Source organism: Sturnus vulgaris, chromosome 22 (assembly GCF_052056855.1).
Source record: "Sturnus vulgaris isolate bStuVul1 chromosome 22, bStuVul1.hap1, whole genome shotgun sequence".
Taxonomy (NCBI): Eukaryota; Metazoa; Chordata; class Aves; order Passeriformes; family Sturnidae; genus Sturnus; species Sturnus vulgaris.
Window position 1 is genome coordinate 2072338 of NC_142264.1, and position 15565 is coordinate 2087902.

The following is a 15565-nucleotide window of genomic DNA, read 5'->3' on the forward strand; positions in this document are numbered from 1 at the left end:
CTCCCAGCTGTAATTTTTCATTCAGGCTCCTCCTATGCTTAGAATTTCTTTTCCTTTCTCCTTGAGAATCCTCCTTAAAAACATCTCGGTTTGGGAACACTCAGGAGTTCTCCTTCTTACTGTAGCAGTGTTTTGGTGAGGGCTTTGTTTTTCCTTTACACCATCTATAAAGAGAATTTTGTTTTCCCCTTATGAAACCTCGGATAAGACTTGGAACTTCTGTGTTCCCTGGGTGTGTTGCCCATAAAATACAGGTACAAATAGACATGTCAGTGGTGGTGTGGAAATTACTCAGGATTATGAATCACACTGAAAAATACTACAGGAAAGCTGAGGCTGATGCTGTTAGTCATTCTGCAATGGCAAAGGGAATTATGGGCTCAGTGGAAGAGAGATGCAAGTCAGTGCAGAGTCAATCTCTTTCTGCTTCTGACATGTGGAAAACATCTTCTAAATGTCTTTGCTTTCACTGTTATTAGCAAAATGAGCAGCTTCTGAAAGGGTTAAAGGAGGTTTGCCATAACCTTCACTTTCCCCTCAGTTCTTGTCATTTATGAGATTTAATGAAGATATTAAATAAATCTGATGTTTCCTTTTTCTGTTTCCACTAATTAGTCCCAGTCAATCAATAGAAATCCACATTTTCCCAGCTGGTTTAGAGTCAAAAGATACTGAATCTGAACTTGTTTTTTCATGTCACATCCAGAGCTTTGGAAGAGTGTTTTGGCAGGCTTCCCTGTGGGCACAGCTCCCATTCCCAGAGTTCTCTCCCAAGCATTAAGAATGGAAATAAGCAGCTCAGAATTTTCCAGTTTAGCTCAGGCTCTGTGTACGTTAAGAGAAACAGAAGCACAACCACAAGCACAGCAAAACCCTTCATGTGGCCAGAGAGCTGAGCTTCAACTGGGGAAACTGGCACAGACTGGTCCATGCTGGGCTCACACATTGCAGCCCACGTTTGTCCTGCTGAGGGGGGACAGTGACTGAGGCACGAGACCACCAGGAAGCTTCTCCATGGGAAGAAAATCTTTTAAACCCAGAGGAAGCCTCAGAAATGTCTCAGTGATTTTACTCTGAAATGGTCTTGCTTGTAGGAAACCATCAAGGCCACTGTGATAGAAAGAAACACTTTTCATTTTCTCTCTGCTCCTCAGGCTTGGCTTGTGGAAACTGCTTAAGTGAGTGACTGAAATAAGCCACACAGATATATCTATGTATCTGTATATCTATATATCTATATATCTATATATCTATATATCTGTATATCTGTATATCTATATATCTATGTATATATATATTTATAGATATAGATACAGAGATCTAGATATATAGAGATATAAATACATAGAGATATAGTGTCTATTTTTGGGTGCTTTTCTCCTCTCAAATGTTGAAAAGGTGCTCCAGAGCATCTATTCTTTGGAGGAAAGAATTCCTAGGATAATACAGTCTTACAGAGAACATGATCTGGGAAAAATCCTGAGGCAGAGCAGGGATGGGGAAAATAAAATTGATTCCTGATGTCTCTTTGAGGGTTACATCCAGCTCTTATGAAACTTAGTGGGAAACTTTCCTGCTCTTGTAATGAGAGCTGGGCTGGTCCTTGGGGTATCACCAGAATAAAGCAGAGCTACAACTGGTAGTAGGCACAGACAGATGAAACTGAAACATGTAAAAAAACTTTATTAGAGACAAGAGACTGAATTGTGGCAAAGCTGTCCAGTTTGCTGAGGATAACAATAATCAGATTTAATGATTCTTCTTTTCCTAATCTCGAGTTGATGGAACCTCACAGACACTCTGCTCCATTCAGAAAATGAGTGACAGAACTCCTTCACATCAGAGCTCTGAACAGGCACCAATCTTGACTGAGCTCCAGTTCCTAGAAGTATCCTGAATCTCATGGGCACTGGATTTGCTTTTACTAGCAAATTTTCCTTCCTGTGTTTTACCCATTTTTCAGGTTTTCCTAGAACAAGAGCACATTTCCAACTAATTTATGCTAATTGAAAATCATGTTTTCATAGGATGAGACATCCCTATCTTATACATCTCTCTGAAATGCAATTTTCCTTTTGACTGAAGTCTTTAAAACCCAGAGCATCTGAGCCTAAATTCCATTTTCAATGTCCTATGAAATTTGTAGCATTAAAAGTCTCAAAGACCTTGGCTTATTGTTAAAAGGTGATATTAAATATATGAATATATTGCTTTATGCACTTTTTCCCTAGTAGATAAAATGGTCATTCCCCTTAAATAGTAACACAGTGCCCTGCAATGCTGAGCACTGCTGGAATGGCTCTAAGTTAAGCTTCAAATTTTAATCTCTCTCTGAGCCACATCCTGTTTTCAGTTAACTGATCTCATATGGGGGAAATTCACCACAGGAAATCTCTCTAGTTTGGAAAGTACCAAAACCTTATCTTTAGTTTCTTTGTGTAATTCAGCACCTTTGGAGACAGAGGTGTAACAGAATCACAGAAACTTTCAACAAGTCTCAAAGCAAGAGAAAAGGAGTGAGTTAAGGGCACAGGGAAGAGGTGGAGCTGCCACTTCATCCCTAAACCTGACCCTGTGGTGTCACACTGATCATTCTAAAATTAACATCTTACACTTCCTTATATCCCCAAAGTTTAAAAACCCATATCTAGAGATCTTTTCGTTTCTGAAAGAGATTTTAACTCACATCCGGGCAGAAACCGCCTGGGCCAAATTAACTTACAATGAATTTTACCAACCTAAATGAGAGCAAATGGGTCAGGCCAAGGCCTCACTGGGGCTGAATCACACTTTGCTCATGGCTTTGAGTTAATGCCCAGCCCTGATGACTCTGAATTACAGATCCACATCAGAGCAGCACCTCCAGATGTGCTGTGGGTCAGCACAGGGAGGAGGGAGGTGGAACTGAGCTGTGTGTTGTGTCTGTCTGTGCACACCCAGCATGGGAAGGTGCCAGACTTGAGGCAAACCCTGCTGTGCAATAAATCCCTCAGCAGCCACCACACACCCACAGGTACCTGCAGCTGGTACCTGCAGCCAGTGAAGCACCTAGGGAAACACCTCTGCTTTTTATTTTTCATTCTGAGCAGGGCCTCACCCCCAGGGATATTCCCCACAAGGAAGAGTGAACAACTTTGCATGTACAACTCTTTTTCTGACTGAACCCTCTGTCAGAACCAGAGAGGCTGGCAGCAAAGCGAGCTGTGTCAGGGGTGAAGAGAACCTTCTGCTGATAATGAAACTTCGCTTTGTAGGATCTCTGCCGCACTCTAAGAAGGCTTTGCAGACGTTACTGAACCCTTGACTTTCCCTGCTGTGCTACCCCCGGGCTGCGTGGGCGGCTGAGGCACAGCGGGACTGCCCCGCCGAGGTTTCCCGGAGGCTCCGGGGAGAATCGGGGCTCCCGTCCCGGATTTGGGGCTCCCGTCCCGGATTTGGGGCTCCCGTCCCGGATTTGGGGCAGGGGCTGTCCCGAGCACCCAGGGCCGTGCAGGGGATGCTGGCGCTGTGCCCCCGCCCTGGGCACTCAGGACTTTCTGTCTGAGTCCCGGATCACCATGGCAGACCCAGCTCGGCTGCGCTTTCAGGAACCAGCCACCAGATTCTCCATTTCAGCTGACCCGGGGGAATTCGCTCCGCGGGGCTTTTCCTCAGCCAATTCCCCGTGCCCGCAGCCCGGGACAGCTCCGGTGACCCGAGCAGGGGAAGCCCCGCTCCCGCCAGCCCCGGGGCGCGGCTCGGGCTCCCCGCTCCTCCCGGCCGGAGCGAGGCAGCATCGCCCAAATCCAGCGGAGCCGCAAAGGCTCCGGTACCGCGGTGAGCGCCCGCCCGGGGCCGGCGCGATCAGGTACGGGAGAGGCGGGGATGCAGGAAGGGATGGAGGGGAGCGGGAGAGAGGCAGGGAGGGATGGAGGAGAGCGGGAAGGATGCAGGGAGGGATGGAGAGGAGCGAGAGGGAGGCAGGGAAGGATGGAGAGGACGAGAGGGAGGCAGGGAGGGATGGAGAGGAGCGGGAAGGATGCAGGAAGGGATGGAGAGGAGCGGGAGGGAGGCAGGGAAGGATGGAGAGGAGCGGGCCCCTCTGCGGAGCTCCGGGCACACGGCCCCTGTCCCCGAACCGAGCCCCGGGTACACAGGTCCGGTCCCCGAACTGAGACCCCGGAACAGCGGGGACTGTCCGGGGGTCCTGGCCGCTCTCCGCCCCGCCGAGCCGGGATGGGCACAGGGACCCCCGGGCCCGCAGCGCTCTGTGCCGGGGGCTGCAGGAGCCGGGGCTGGGCCGGCGGGAGCCGGGGCTGGGCCAGCGGGAGCCGGGGCTGGGCCAGCGGGCGGGGGGAGCCGTGGGCGGCTCGGCTGCCCCGACACCCACCCGCGACACCTCCGGCTCCATGACGTCGGTGTTACCGGGTTTAATTCAGGGCTCCGGTGTTACCGGGTTTAATTCAGGGCTCCGGGCAGGTTGGGCGGTCACTGCGGGGCTCCTGCTCAGATGCCGGCAGAGGCCACGGGAATTGGCCCAGCCAGGCCATGGAAAACGCTGCTTGTCCCCAGGCAGAGCCTCAAGCCCGGGCTGTGCCCTGCCCACGTCACGGCAGTCACACCCCCAGCCCGGCCTGCCCACGGCAGCCTGGACTCGTTTATTTTCGGATTTCTTAGTGTGGTAATACTGAGACAGGTTATGATGCGTCTGTGCTGTTAAAGGAAAAAAAAAAAAAAAAAAAAGGGTTTATGAAGGGATTGTTATAATCAAACTACACCAGTTCCCTGGGTGAAAACCTTCCTTGGATTTTCCAAGAGACATCAGAATCGGTTTCGGCTGCGTTTCCAAAAATATCCCACTGCACAGCTCTTATTGAGCAAACCAAAGTGAATGTGCACACCTTGGCACATGTGGCCCCAGGTGCTCAGAGCACAGCACTAAGGGGCTGTGGACTTGGGATTTCCTTTGTCCCTTCACCACAAGTTTTATGACTTCGGGAAAGTCACTGTCAACACACCAGCTGCTCAGTTTCTGTGTCTATGCAGTGAAATCACGGATTTCGGCTGCTGAGAATTGAATGTGCTTGGGGATTTACTCTGCAGAAACAATCCTGTGTGATGAGAACTGATGAGACTGGAGCTCATCTTCCTACAAGCTGAAAACTCTTGAAAGAAAACCCCAACCCCCCTTTTTTAGGGCCGTATCTATTTTTGTGTTGTGTTTAAGGGAAATTTTAAAGGTGTGCAGTAATTTCCTGCTGGTGGGTGCGAGGTCAAACCCCAGTGTGACATTTGGTCACGCCTGTCACTGCAGACCCAGCCAAACCCAGCGTGGCTTCTGCTCAGCTTTGGGGCTGCTTGAGGACATCCTCTCACATCCCAGCGAGTGTGGGCCTTGTTTGAGCACCTGGATTTTATCTCCTCTCCGACAGTGCTCACTTCACATGGCTGAGAACACCCCCAGGAGCCTGCAGGACACCCCCAGCTCTTCCCCCGATGAAAACGAGTTTCCCTTCGGGTACCCCACCAACATTTGTGAGGATGTGCCTGGTCAGAAATTCCTGTGCAGCAACTGCAACAACATCCTGAAGAAAGCCCTGCAGACGCTCTGCGGGCACAGGTACTGCTCTGCCTGCCTCACCTGGATCGTCAGGTACGTGCTGGGCTGTGCCCGGGGGCACTGCCAGGCTGGCAGCATTCCCGGGAGCTGGGCTGTGCCACCCAGCTCGGGGATGGCTCCGGGGCTCCGTGGCTGCAAGGATTTCCCGTGGTGGGCTCCAGGATATTCCCTTCCTCCTCCTCTATGTGTGACATGATAATTCTCATTGAATGCTGATTAAGGCTGCCTTAATCCTCCCATGGCACTTTTCAGCCCTTTGATAAGGAATATAATGGGGTTCTAATAAATATATTTTCATGTGTGTCTGTATCTGTCTGGGCAAAATGGGCGTTTTCTGTGTTTTAAAAGACTTCAGTTTTCACCTTCTCCTTCCTACTTGGAGTTTTTGAATCATTCATGGGAGAAAGAGTTTTCCATCTTCATTCCTATTTATGGTTTAGACTGCCCTTATTTTACTGAATACAGGTAAGATTAATGGGCATAGTCCTAATCTTGAAGAACAGAAGAGCAAAACTTTTTTGACATCAGAGTGTACAAGAATTGGCCCTTTAGTGAACGAGGACTATGGATTCTGAGTGGAAATCACAATTTTCATGGTTTTATTTGTGTCAGTGCCTATACAAAAACTTCCTAAACTGCAGGGCACCAATGGATTGTTATTTAAATCTTCTTTCTTTTTACTAGAAACAATAAAAATGCAATTTGCCAGAAATGTAAAGAGGAAGATCCCAACACTTTAGGTGAGGAAAGCCTGTTGGCAGAAGAAAGGGTAAGTTGCAGTTCACAGATCATTAATTTATCATTTACCATTCTCTGTAGTCATCATTGGATTGGAGTTCAGAAGGGAATCATATAAAATGTAATAGCAGCTGATAGTTACACATTTTAACCTAGGCTTTAATAACTTGGATTTCCCGGAGTTTTTGATTTTAAAAAGTGTAATGGCAGCCTCAGGACTTTCCAAATCCAGGTTCTGCAATGTAAAATCCCAAACTCTACCATATAATTAACTTTTTATTGTCTCAAAGAAACTGGTGCTTTCCTACTTGTAATAATATGTCTTAACTGGTATTTATTATCCTCAGGAAGATTTTAATGGATTTTCCAACCTCATGGTTTCTTGTACCCTTCAAACATGAAGCTGAACATAATAATTGATACAAACTATGCCCTGGCAAATGTTTCATCTGTAATTTCATGGTGCAGATCTCTCCTTGTGTGATTTTCCAGGCAAATTGCTGTGCTGTTCTATATCCCAAATACAAACTGGGCCATAAGGCCCAGCCTCTCTTTTTCCCTCCTCTCTGATTATGTGCAGGGATATCAACAGACACATAATCTGTCTAAATTTTTTAGGGGGAATTAAAAACAAATAGGCAGCCAACAGTGCCAAAAAAACCAAAGTTTAGGAAGCAGCAAAATAATGGATCTGCTGCTAATGCTGAACTTGGTAATATCCCAGAAAAAAAAATAAAAATAATCCCCAGTTCTGCAATTAATTTCCCAAGAAATTTCCAGCACAAATAGGTGCAGCTGAGCCCTCCTGAGCTGCTCGTGCTCTGGCTCTCAGTTTGGGATTTCTGTGCTCTGGGATTCTCCCCGATGTGCTGGGGCTTTCTGCAGGCTGTGCCTGGGTGGTTGTGAGCAGACCCCACTCGGGGCTGCAGGATAAAATTCCTTTCCCTGCTGGGTGTCCTGATGGAGCCAGGCTGCAGGGAGGGAGGAGGATCTGCCTGTGCAGATCGTTCCCAAAAAATGCTGGGTAGATTTTTCAGGAGCTTTGAAATGTGGGCATTGTTTGTAAATACTTTCCTGTTTGTAAAGCTTTCCCCTCCCAGCCCTTGCTCTGTGTTATTCCACGTGAAATCTGCATTTCTCTGCACTGTACTTACCTCCAGACTATCCAAAAAATGCCTTTAACTGTGGCAGGGCCTTTTCTCGTGCCAGGGTACCGATTTCAGTGCAAATGTGCAGTATTTCAGCATCACACAACAATAGTACAATTCCTCGTGTTTAAATAACACAAAAATCTACATAGTGCAAAGAACAAACCTCTCTCCCATCTGGTTCATATTTTTTTATTTTTTTTTTTTTAGCACACAGTGCCTGCTAAATGGAAACAGCCCAGATCTGAGCAGTGCTCTCAGAGCAGAGTTCTGTGTGCAGCACGTTTAGGAGGTGTTAATGACCCCGATAATGAAATGCATTCATTAAGGGACCCCACAGTCAGGGTCCTGTCAGCGCATTCCCTGCATGTGAAATATTTCAGGCTCCTGTGAAAAGAAAAGTAAAATAAGAGCTGTAGTTGGCTGGGCTTATTTTCAGTGAATTAATGTAGTGTCAAGTAGATTATTTTTGAGTGCTAAGAAATAAATGATTCAATAATTATTTGGGCTTCTACTACACTAAGATTAACTTGCCAGGTCGCAGAGTCTTATGCAATGTAAATATATAAAAAAAAGTAAAGACTTATCAAGGTATGGATATTTACCACCCTATTCCTATTCCTATTCCTATTCCTATTCCTATTCCTATTCCTATTCCTATTCCTATTCCTATTCCTATTCCTATCCCTAAAAGTACTTTCTCACAGATGTTTTTTTTTTTCCTTACTTTGTTTTCTTTCCAGGCTTTTGGTGATGCTGCCATTAATAAAGAGATTTCTGAACTCAGAGTCCACTGTGTGACCCCTGGGTGCAGCTGGTCTGGTATCATGAAAGATTTTGAAGTATGTTTAAAGAGAGTTTATTCAAATTAATATGGAATGGGGACAGAGAGGCAATGAAACCGAGATATCAGCAGGCACAAATTAATGTAATTAATTAGAATCAGTGTCAGGATTGTGATTTATACCAGTGTTTTTGTCTAAAAATGTGCCATTAATCTATGGAAGGTTCCCTGCCCATGGGTCCCTTCCAACCCTTCATGGTGTGGTTCTGTGATTAACTTTAGCAGAGTTTTGGCCAAATCCAGAACATCCTGAATTAAATTCAGGATTTCACTTTGCACGAATTTACATCAACTCGATATTTTCCCCAGTGGTTTCCTTATTGTTTAAATGCAGGGCTGCTACAAGCAGGTTGTGACAGGGCAGAATATTTCAGTCTCCAGGACAGTGTTCAGGCAATGTCCTGGCCATGTTTTATAGGAGAAATAATTCCCTCCTCTGGCAGTGTATTAATTATATTCATTATTCTGTTCAGGCTGATCTGAAATGCCTCAGTTAAAATATTTAAATGGGCAAGATTTGTGAATCTGCCATGCAAATTTGAGTGATGAGCACAAGGGTGAAAGCTGGGACCAGGATAATATTATTTTTAAACAAAAGCCCTAAGAGAGGCTGTTTAAGGGAAACCTCGTGTTTGAATTTACCAAATGTGGTTTGGTTTTGAGATTTCTTTTTTTCAATCAATAATGAACAAAAAAAACCCCAGTAAAGTTGGTGAATTTTTCACCAGTAATCTCAGTAACTTTGTGCAGTGGGACTTTACCCAAGCTTAGAAGAAATGCAGATCAGAGCCCTTGGGCTGCCAGAACAGAGACTATTTATAGATAAACGTGAATCAGCACTTTACACGTTGCTTTATAACATTTTACTTCCAGGAGCATCAGAGTTTATGTGAATATGCTTTGATCCCTTGTCACACTGGCTGTGGGCACGTGGTGATGAGAAGGAAGCTGGCAGACCACTTGGAAAATGGATGTGTCAATAATGTGACAGTGTGTCAGCAGTGCCACTGCAGCCTGGCCAGCTCTGAATACCAGGTAAGAACATTTCTCTCTCAAATAAAACCTTTCTATTGATGGTTTCAATAATCTGTGATGCCTGATTTTGTTGCTCTCGGGGAATATTTAATTTTCCTGAATTGGATCATTTTTTTCCACACAAGTTTTGGAGGGGAAAATGGATGTGATGATCTGCTGGTGATGTGACAAAGTGCCCGTGTGCTCCCCTGGGCCCAGGTTTCAGCTCCTGGCTCAAAATGTGTCCTGGTGTGAGGTGAGAGAAAACCAGAAAGGCACAGACAGCAACAGGGAAGGGATCTTGAAAGTTTATTCCAGTTTGTTCAAACTAAAACTACCCACAAATGTGTAGGGCAGGGTTCTGTCAGATATTTCTATTAGATCTGATCAGGTATAAATCTCCAAATCATCAATAGTGTCCATAGACCAGGAAGATCTCACTCTGAATCTGCCACAAACATCTCAGTGCCCATTCAAACAGATTTGCTTTATAATTTTTTTATGTTATTTGCTCAAAACAATGAATATTGTTGCCTCCAAGCGATTTCAAGGGAATAATTGCCAGCCTTGCAGTTGGGCAGGGTGATTAAAGACCCACATGACAGGAGGGCTGTGGATATTTCAGAGGTGTAAATAGTTCTGGGTAGCTCTGTGTGCCCAAAGTGTCACAAAGTGGTGGCACATTGAGCTGAGAGATTTGTAAGAGATTTATAAGGGATTTAGAAGAGGTTTAGAAGAGATTTAGAAGGGATTCCTGGGGTAAGAATCAGGTGCTCTGCTAAAATCTGCTCCTTGGGAAGCTTTTGCTCGTGCTCTTCATCCTTTAGTGACCTGCAGAGAGGAGAACCTGACCCAGGCACATCTTCCCAGTGCTAAACCCAGCGTTTCCCAAATCTCTGAGCACCAGAAGGTGGCAACACTAAATCCCTGCCAGCCTTCCCCGAGTGCAGGATGGGGCTGGAGGGGGAAACCTGAGCTCGGTGAAACCCTGAGCAGCCTCCTGTGGCACCGCAGCTCCAGCGCTGTTTTCCTCCCACTCACTCCACTCAGCCACCACCTAATTTCATATTTTGGTTGGGAAACCTTGGCAACAGAGCAGGGGGGTTGGCCTTGACGTGTGGCTTTTTCTCTGCCTCCTTTAGTATTTAGTGTAGAATTCTGGGTATGTGATCTGCTTTAATAAATGCCCAGTTCAGAATTTTGATTATTTTATTCCATGTGTCCACAACCCTCTGGGAGAAAATAGTAAATTTTGGGTGCTCCTCTTGCTCTCTTCATCTTGTTCATTCAGTTTTAAGTCTTGTGATTTTTTTTTTAATTTCTCTATTTTTAAATAAACTTTTCTGAAGGAGAGTGCCTCTCCCCCTCAAGGAACTGGTGATCTGAAGGACTAAAAGAGCAGAAATGAATAAGATCACAGGCAAGATAAAGAGTGTTAAAATATGAGTTAGAGGGTGAGAAAAACCCGTGGCTGCATTTCTGAGAATCGAAAGGGAAACCTCAGAACTGGTATGCAAAGGAGTTTGTGAAGATTAAAGCCACCCCCTCCTGAAGAGTGTGAAGGGAAAGCTGCCATGTTAAATACAGATATTACAGAACCCGTTGACTGGAAGCCTCCTGTGAGTGCTGGTGCATTTTGTGTTAGCTCATCATGATGGAGAATTTGGATTCCAGCCTCCAAAATGCTCAGGAGCAGGATGCAAGGGGGGTCTGCACACTGAGAAAAGTGTATGGAATCAACACAAGAAGAGTTTATATTTGAATTATATTTAAATTGGAATTTATATTGGAGTTTCCTGTGCTGTAACCTGTTTATGTTCATATATATATATATATATCTGTGTATATTTGAATTTCCTGTTCTGCTGGTCATTGTTGCTTCCTGTTCTGTAACCCCCTGCTTGTCACTGCATGTATGTGAGTGCACATTTTTGTCTGTGTGCTCATAACTTTGGTTCGAGCCTGGCAACACCTGCACATTGCCAGTCTTGTCTCCAATATCCCAGGGTGACCTTTAATTCAACGATTAAATAAGGTACTGAACTTTTTCCTTCTTGTTTTAATGGCAGGAGCATTCATGTGAAGGAAGTTCATGCAAGGAACAAAAACCTGTGCAAACAGAAACAGCATCAAAGGAAAAGGTAGGTGAAAGATGAGTGAGTGCAATGCACTTTATTTCAATTAATAAAATTATTACTTGTTCATTTAGATTAAATGAACACCTGAGAACATCTTCAGTTGTGTCTGGCTGCCCTTTCCATCCCAGCAAAGCCCTGCTGACTGCCTTCCCTTCCCTGCTCCCACAATAACCTTCACTAAATTATCTTGTAGATAATTAATCACAATTCATTGTAAAATGGGCAAAGATTTGTTTTCTCTCATACCCTGAGTGAGAGCCACATGCCAGGAGTGTGCTGTGTATTTGCAGCACCTTCTTTATGAGAAATTGTTACCAGCTGATCCCTGTGGTTCATTCAATTATGTTCTGTCATTATGGGGTGTGTGAGATGGACACAGCAAACTTGCTATCAACCACGCTCTTAATTGATTTATCATCAATTTGCAAAGCTGATTGGGCACTGGAAGCTGTGGAATTACCTTGAATTAATCTGAGTTACAGCTGCTGGGTTTGTGGCTTAGGTAAGAATTCCCTCCAATTGATTTTCGTTATTTCCGCTGCATTTTTGTTTTCAACAGAGCCACTCCACATCCTCAGCCAAGGATGGGTGTTGTTTTTCTGAAGTTGGCTGTGAATTTAGGGTGAGTGAAACAAGTCCCTTCAGGAATATTCCACCCTGCTTTGGACATTCCCTTCAGGGAAGTGGCTCTTAAAACAGAACCAGCACCTCTGATGCCAGATGATGGAGCTGCACCTGCACCTTGCAGCTTTTCCATCTCCCAGGGGGCTGAGGATTGCTGGGTTTGGCCCCAGGCTGGTTGTGGTGGGCATGGAGGGTGCAATGACAGCGTTGTCTCTTCCAGGGGAGCAAAGAGAAGATAATTGAGCACGAAAAATCCGCCGTGGGGGCTCACATGCTGCTCCTGCTGCAGCACATGAGGCAGCTGCGGGGAACCCTGTGCTCTGCTGCCAGCGCTGCACAGAGCTTCCCACAGCCACAGCTGAGCTTGAAGAGTGCAGGAAAAAGCATCTCTGAGCTGCAGATGCCAGCAGGGCTGGAGTTCAGCAGGGATCCAGAAGTGGATTGTTTCCCTGCCTCTTCTGCTCCTGAGGATGAGCCTGTCCTGCAGCAGCTCGTGAGGGAGAAGGTGATTGCTGAGCTGGAAAATAAACTGCAAGTGTTTGAGAACATTGTGGCAGTGCTCAATAAGGAGGTGGAGAGCTCTAATTTGGAAATCCTGGCCTTCAGGAGGCAGAGTGAACTGGACCAGAACATAATACGGGGCCTTGAACTGAAGGTAAAAAATGACGGCAAGGATTGTCTGGGCTCTTGTTCTACAGACAGCAAATACTGACACACATCAGGGAGAGCTGGGGATCAGAGCAGGAGCTTGAGCTGTGAAGGGCTCAGCTCTGGACTCACATTCAGGATCCTTTTGTTGTTTGATACATTTTCAAACGTGGGTCTCTAATATTTGTTCTCTAAATCCACGTTTAGGTTGTGAGATATTCCTGAGAGTTCTGAGTGTTAGAGTTTTTCATGATCAGACTGTGAGCAGGCAGGAGAGCCTCTCACAGCAGCATTTTGCCTGGAGGCCCAAACAACATCTCTGTGTATGTTTTGACACATTGCTGTCACTTAGGAAGGAATCAAAGCAGAACTTCCAGAACTCGAGTGCTCCAGAAGGATTGAGCCACCCCTGCAGCACAGCCTGGAGCAGGGGAGTGACTGAGGATTTGGTTTTTTTTCTCTCAGATTGCAGAGTTACATCGCTGCCTGACACAGAAGGATGCAGGTCTGAGCAGCCTGCACAAGAGCCTGCTGTTCTCTGAGCAAGCCTCCTACGATGGGATCTTCCTCTGGAAAATCACAGAGGTGGGCAGGAAGCTCCAGGACTCTGTGTCTGGCAGGACAGTCAGTTTGTACTCCCCAGGTAAAGCACGAGATGGAGATGTGTGTTCACAATCCCCACTCCTTCAGAACTCCCCCCGATTTCTCCAAAACTCTGCCTCTTTCTGCTCGTGCCAGCAGGAGGATCCTTAAAACAGCTCCTTAAACCAGGATGCTGTTTATGCAGAGATCTGTGATCCAGGCACTGGGATGTGCTTTTCCAGAGGGCTGTGCTCTGGTTTGGGCTCTCATCCTGCTCTCTGCCCTCCACCACAGCTGCTCGCAGTGGATCCATCCCTGCCAGAACCTCAGCTCGGTGCTGCTGGCACCACTGCCTGCAGCTCTTTCCCATGTGGGAAGTAATTGGATTAAGTAAAATACACTTGTGTGGCTAATAACAGGTAATTTTCACCAAGGTTTGAGGCACTAAAAGGATTCCAACCACTGGGTTTTCATTGCCTGTAGTCCCCAGGGGGTGCTGATTTGTCTGCTCTCCTTTGTGTGAGAGCAAATCGCGTCACACGTCACCTTTTCCCATATGCCAGAGCACACATTATATCTTTTTTTTCCCCAAAAAACCCCACCTTTACTCATGAAGAGTTCTGATTTTCAGCTTTCTACACTGCAAAATATGGCTACAAGGTGTGTCTGAGGGTGTACCTGAACGGGGATGGGACAGGGAAAGGAACCCACATGTCCCTGTTCTTCGTTGTCATGAAAGGAGACTACGACGCTTTGCTCCCGTGGCCTTTCAAGCACAAGGTAAGAGGGGAAACCTTTCCACGGCTGATCCCAGCCAAAAGTCAGCTCGAGGTGTCTCTTCCTCTGGAGTTTTGTGGAAGCTGAGTGCTTTTGCACATCCCTTTCCTGCAGTCCTGGGTAATCCTTTGACTGAAAGCTGCTCCTGCTGATGTTCCAAACTTTGCCAGGCAGGATTTTCAGACACCAGGACGTGGGGTTTGGAATGTTCCAAGCTGTGCCCACCGGGGCTAAAAACAGAGACACATCTTCTCCTGGCTCTTGCTAAACATAGATGATATCAGTTCAGGAGGAAATTATGATTTGCTGTCAGAAGGGTGAGGTGTGAGTTCCACTTAGAAATGTGCCACAGATGTCTGAGGTAATCCTGGTCTGATTTTTTTGCCCTAAGTGTGATCTGATAATGACAACAATGGTTAAAAGCAGTGAAACCATGACAGGGCCTGATCTCTGCTCTGGCACTTGCCCTTGTGGGGTAATAATTCCATGAGCCTTTCCTATAAACAGTTTTACTGCCAGTTAACAGCCAAAAAAATAGAAATCAAAGTTTCCAATCCTCACTGTATGAAAAGATTATTACATATATTTCATATTTCAGGCTATAGAACAGTGAGTTAATAAAAGGGTAACGAGGTGGGCAGATTCTATTCTGATATTTAGGTTGTGTCTTTTACATATTTGTGCAGAGGCAACTGAGCTGTTTCCTCTGATTCCAAACCACAATAACAGAGTAAATGTAATGATTGTAACCAGACCCAGGGGCTGTTTAAGTTGTCAGGAGAGACAGAGGCAAAAAGCCTTTGGACTGTGCAGTTCTCTACCAAGGAATAATTCCTTACTTGATTTAATTTAATTTTGTTTTATGGGTAGCAAAGTTTTAAAAACTTCATCTGGGAGTTCACACGAACTGACCTTGCAGGTTGGAAAATTGGTTAGAGTTTGTATTTAATTATCAGTGGAGCATCCAGCTGCTTTTGCAGCACTCCTGTCCCTGCTTGGTTTGTTTTCACTCCAGTAACTCCTCATTGCCACGTTCTGTTTTTCAGGTGACATTTATGTTGCTTGACCAAAATAACAGGGAACACATAATTGATGCCTTTCGCCCAGACCTGACTTCTGCTTCGTTCCAGAGGCCAGTGAATGACATGAATGTGGCCAGTGGCTGCCCCATGTTCCTGCCCCTGTCCAAGCTGCAGTCCCCCAAACACGCCTACGTGAAGGAGGACACGCTTTTCCTGAAATGCATCATAGAAACAAACTAACAAATCCTCAAATATGGCTGGCTGGGGAAGGCACCTGTTGAATGGCAATGGATTATGAGACAAACCTCATCAGTCTGAGATTCTGTGTTAATTTGTGTGTACACAAAATCCCCAGAACCTGAGGCTGCACCCCTTGAACCCACTGCCATCAGCTGCTGGAATGGGATTTTTCCCCGGTGCAGCAGCTGCTG

The 15565-nt window shown here is 45.9% G+C and overlaps 1 protein-coding gene across 2 annotated transcripts; it reads left to right on the plus strand.

Annotated features, from left to right (window-relative positions):
- The first annotated feature begins 3749 nt into the window (after nucleotides 1-3749).
- TRAF1 (TNF receptor associated factor 1) lies at nucleotides 3750-15452 on the plus strand. Of its 2 annotated transcripts, XM_014880081.2 has the most exons (11): nucleotides 3750-3847; nucleotides 5412-5632; nucleotides 6284-6368; nucleotides 8229-8327; nucleotides 9203-9364; nucleotides 11413-11484; nucleotides 12041-12103; nucleotides 12326-12760; nucleotides 13219-13396; nucleotides 13967-14115; nucleotides 15159-15452. In XM_014880081.2, the coding sequence occupies exons 2-11, from the start codon at nucleotides 5424-5426 to the stop codon at nucleotides 15372-15374; spliced, it is 1668 nt and encodes a 555-aa protein (XP_014735567.1). In that variant the 5' UTR covers nucleotides 3750-3847; nucleotides 5412-5423; the 3' UTR covers nucleotides 15375-15452. The 2 variants fall into 2 exon arrangements, with proteins under 2 accessions (XP_014735567.1, XP_088033682.1); XM_088177556.1 differs by lacking the exon at nucleotides 3750-3847 and having other exon boundaries at nucleotides 5294-5632.
- Nucleotides 15453-15565: the final 113 nt, after the last annotated feature.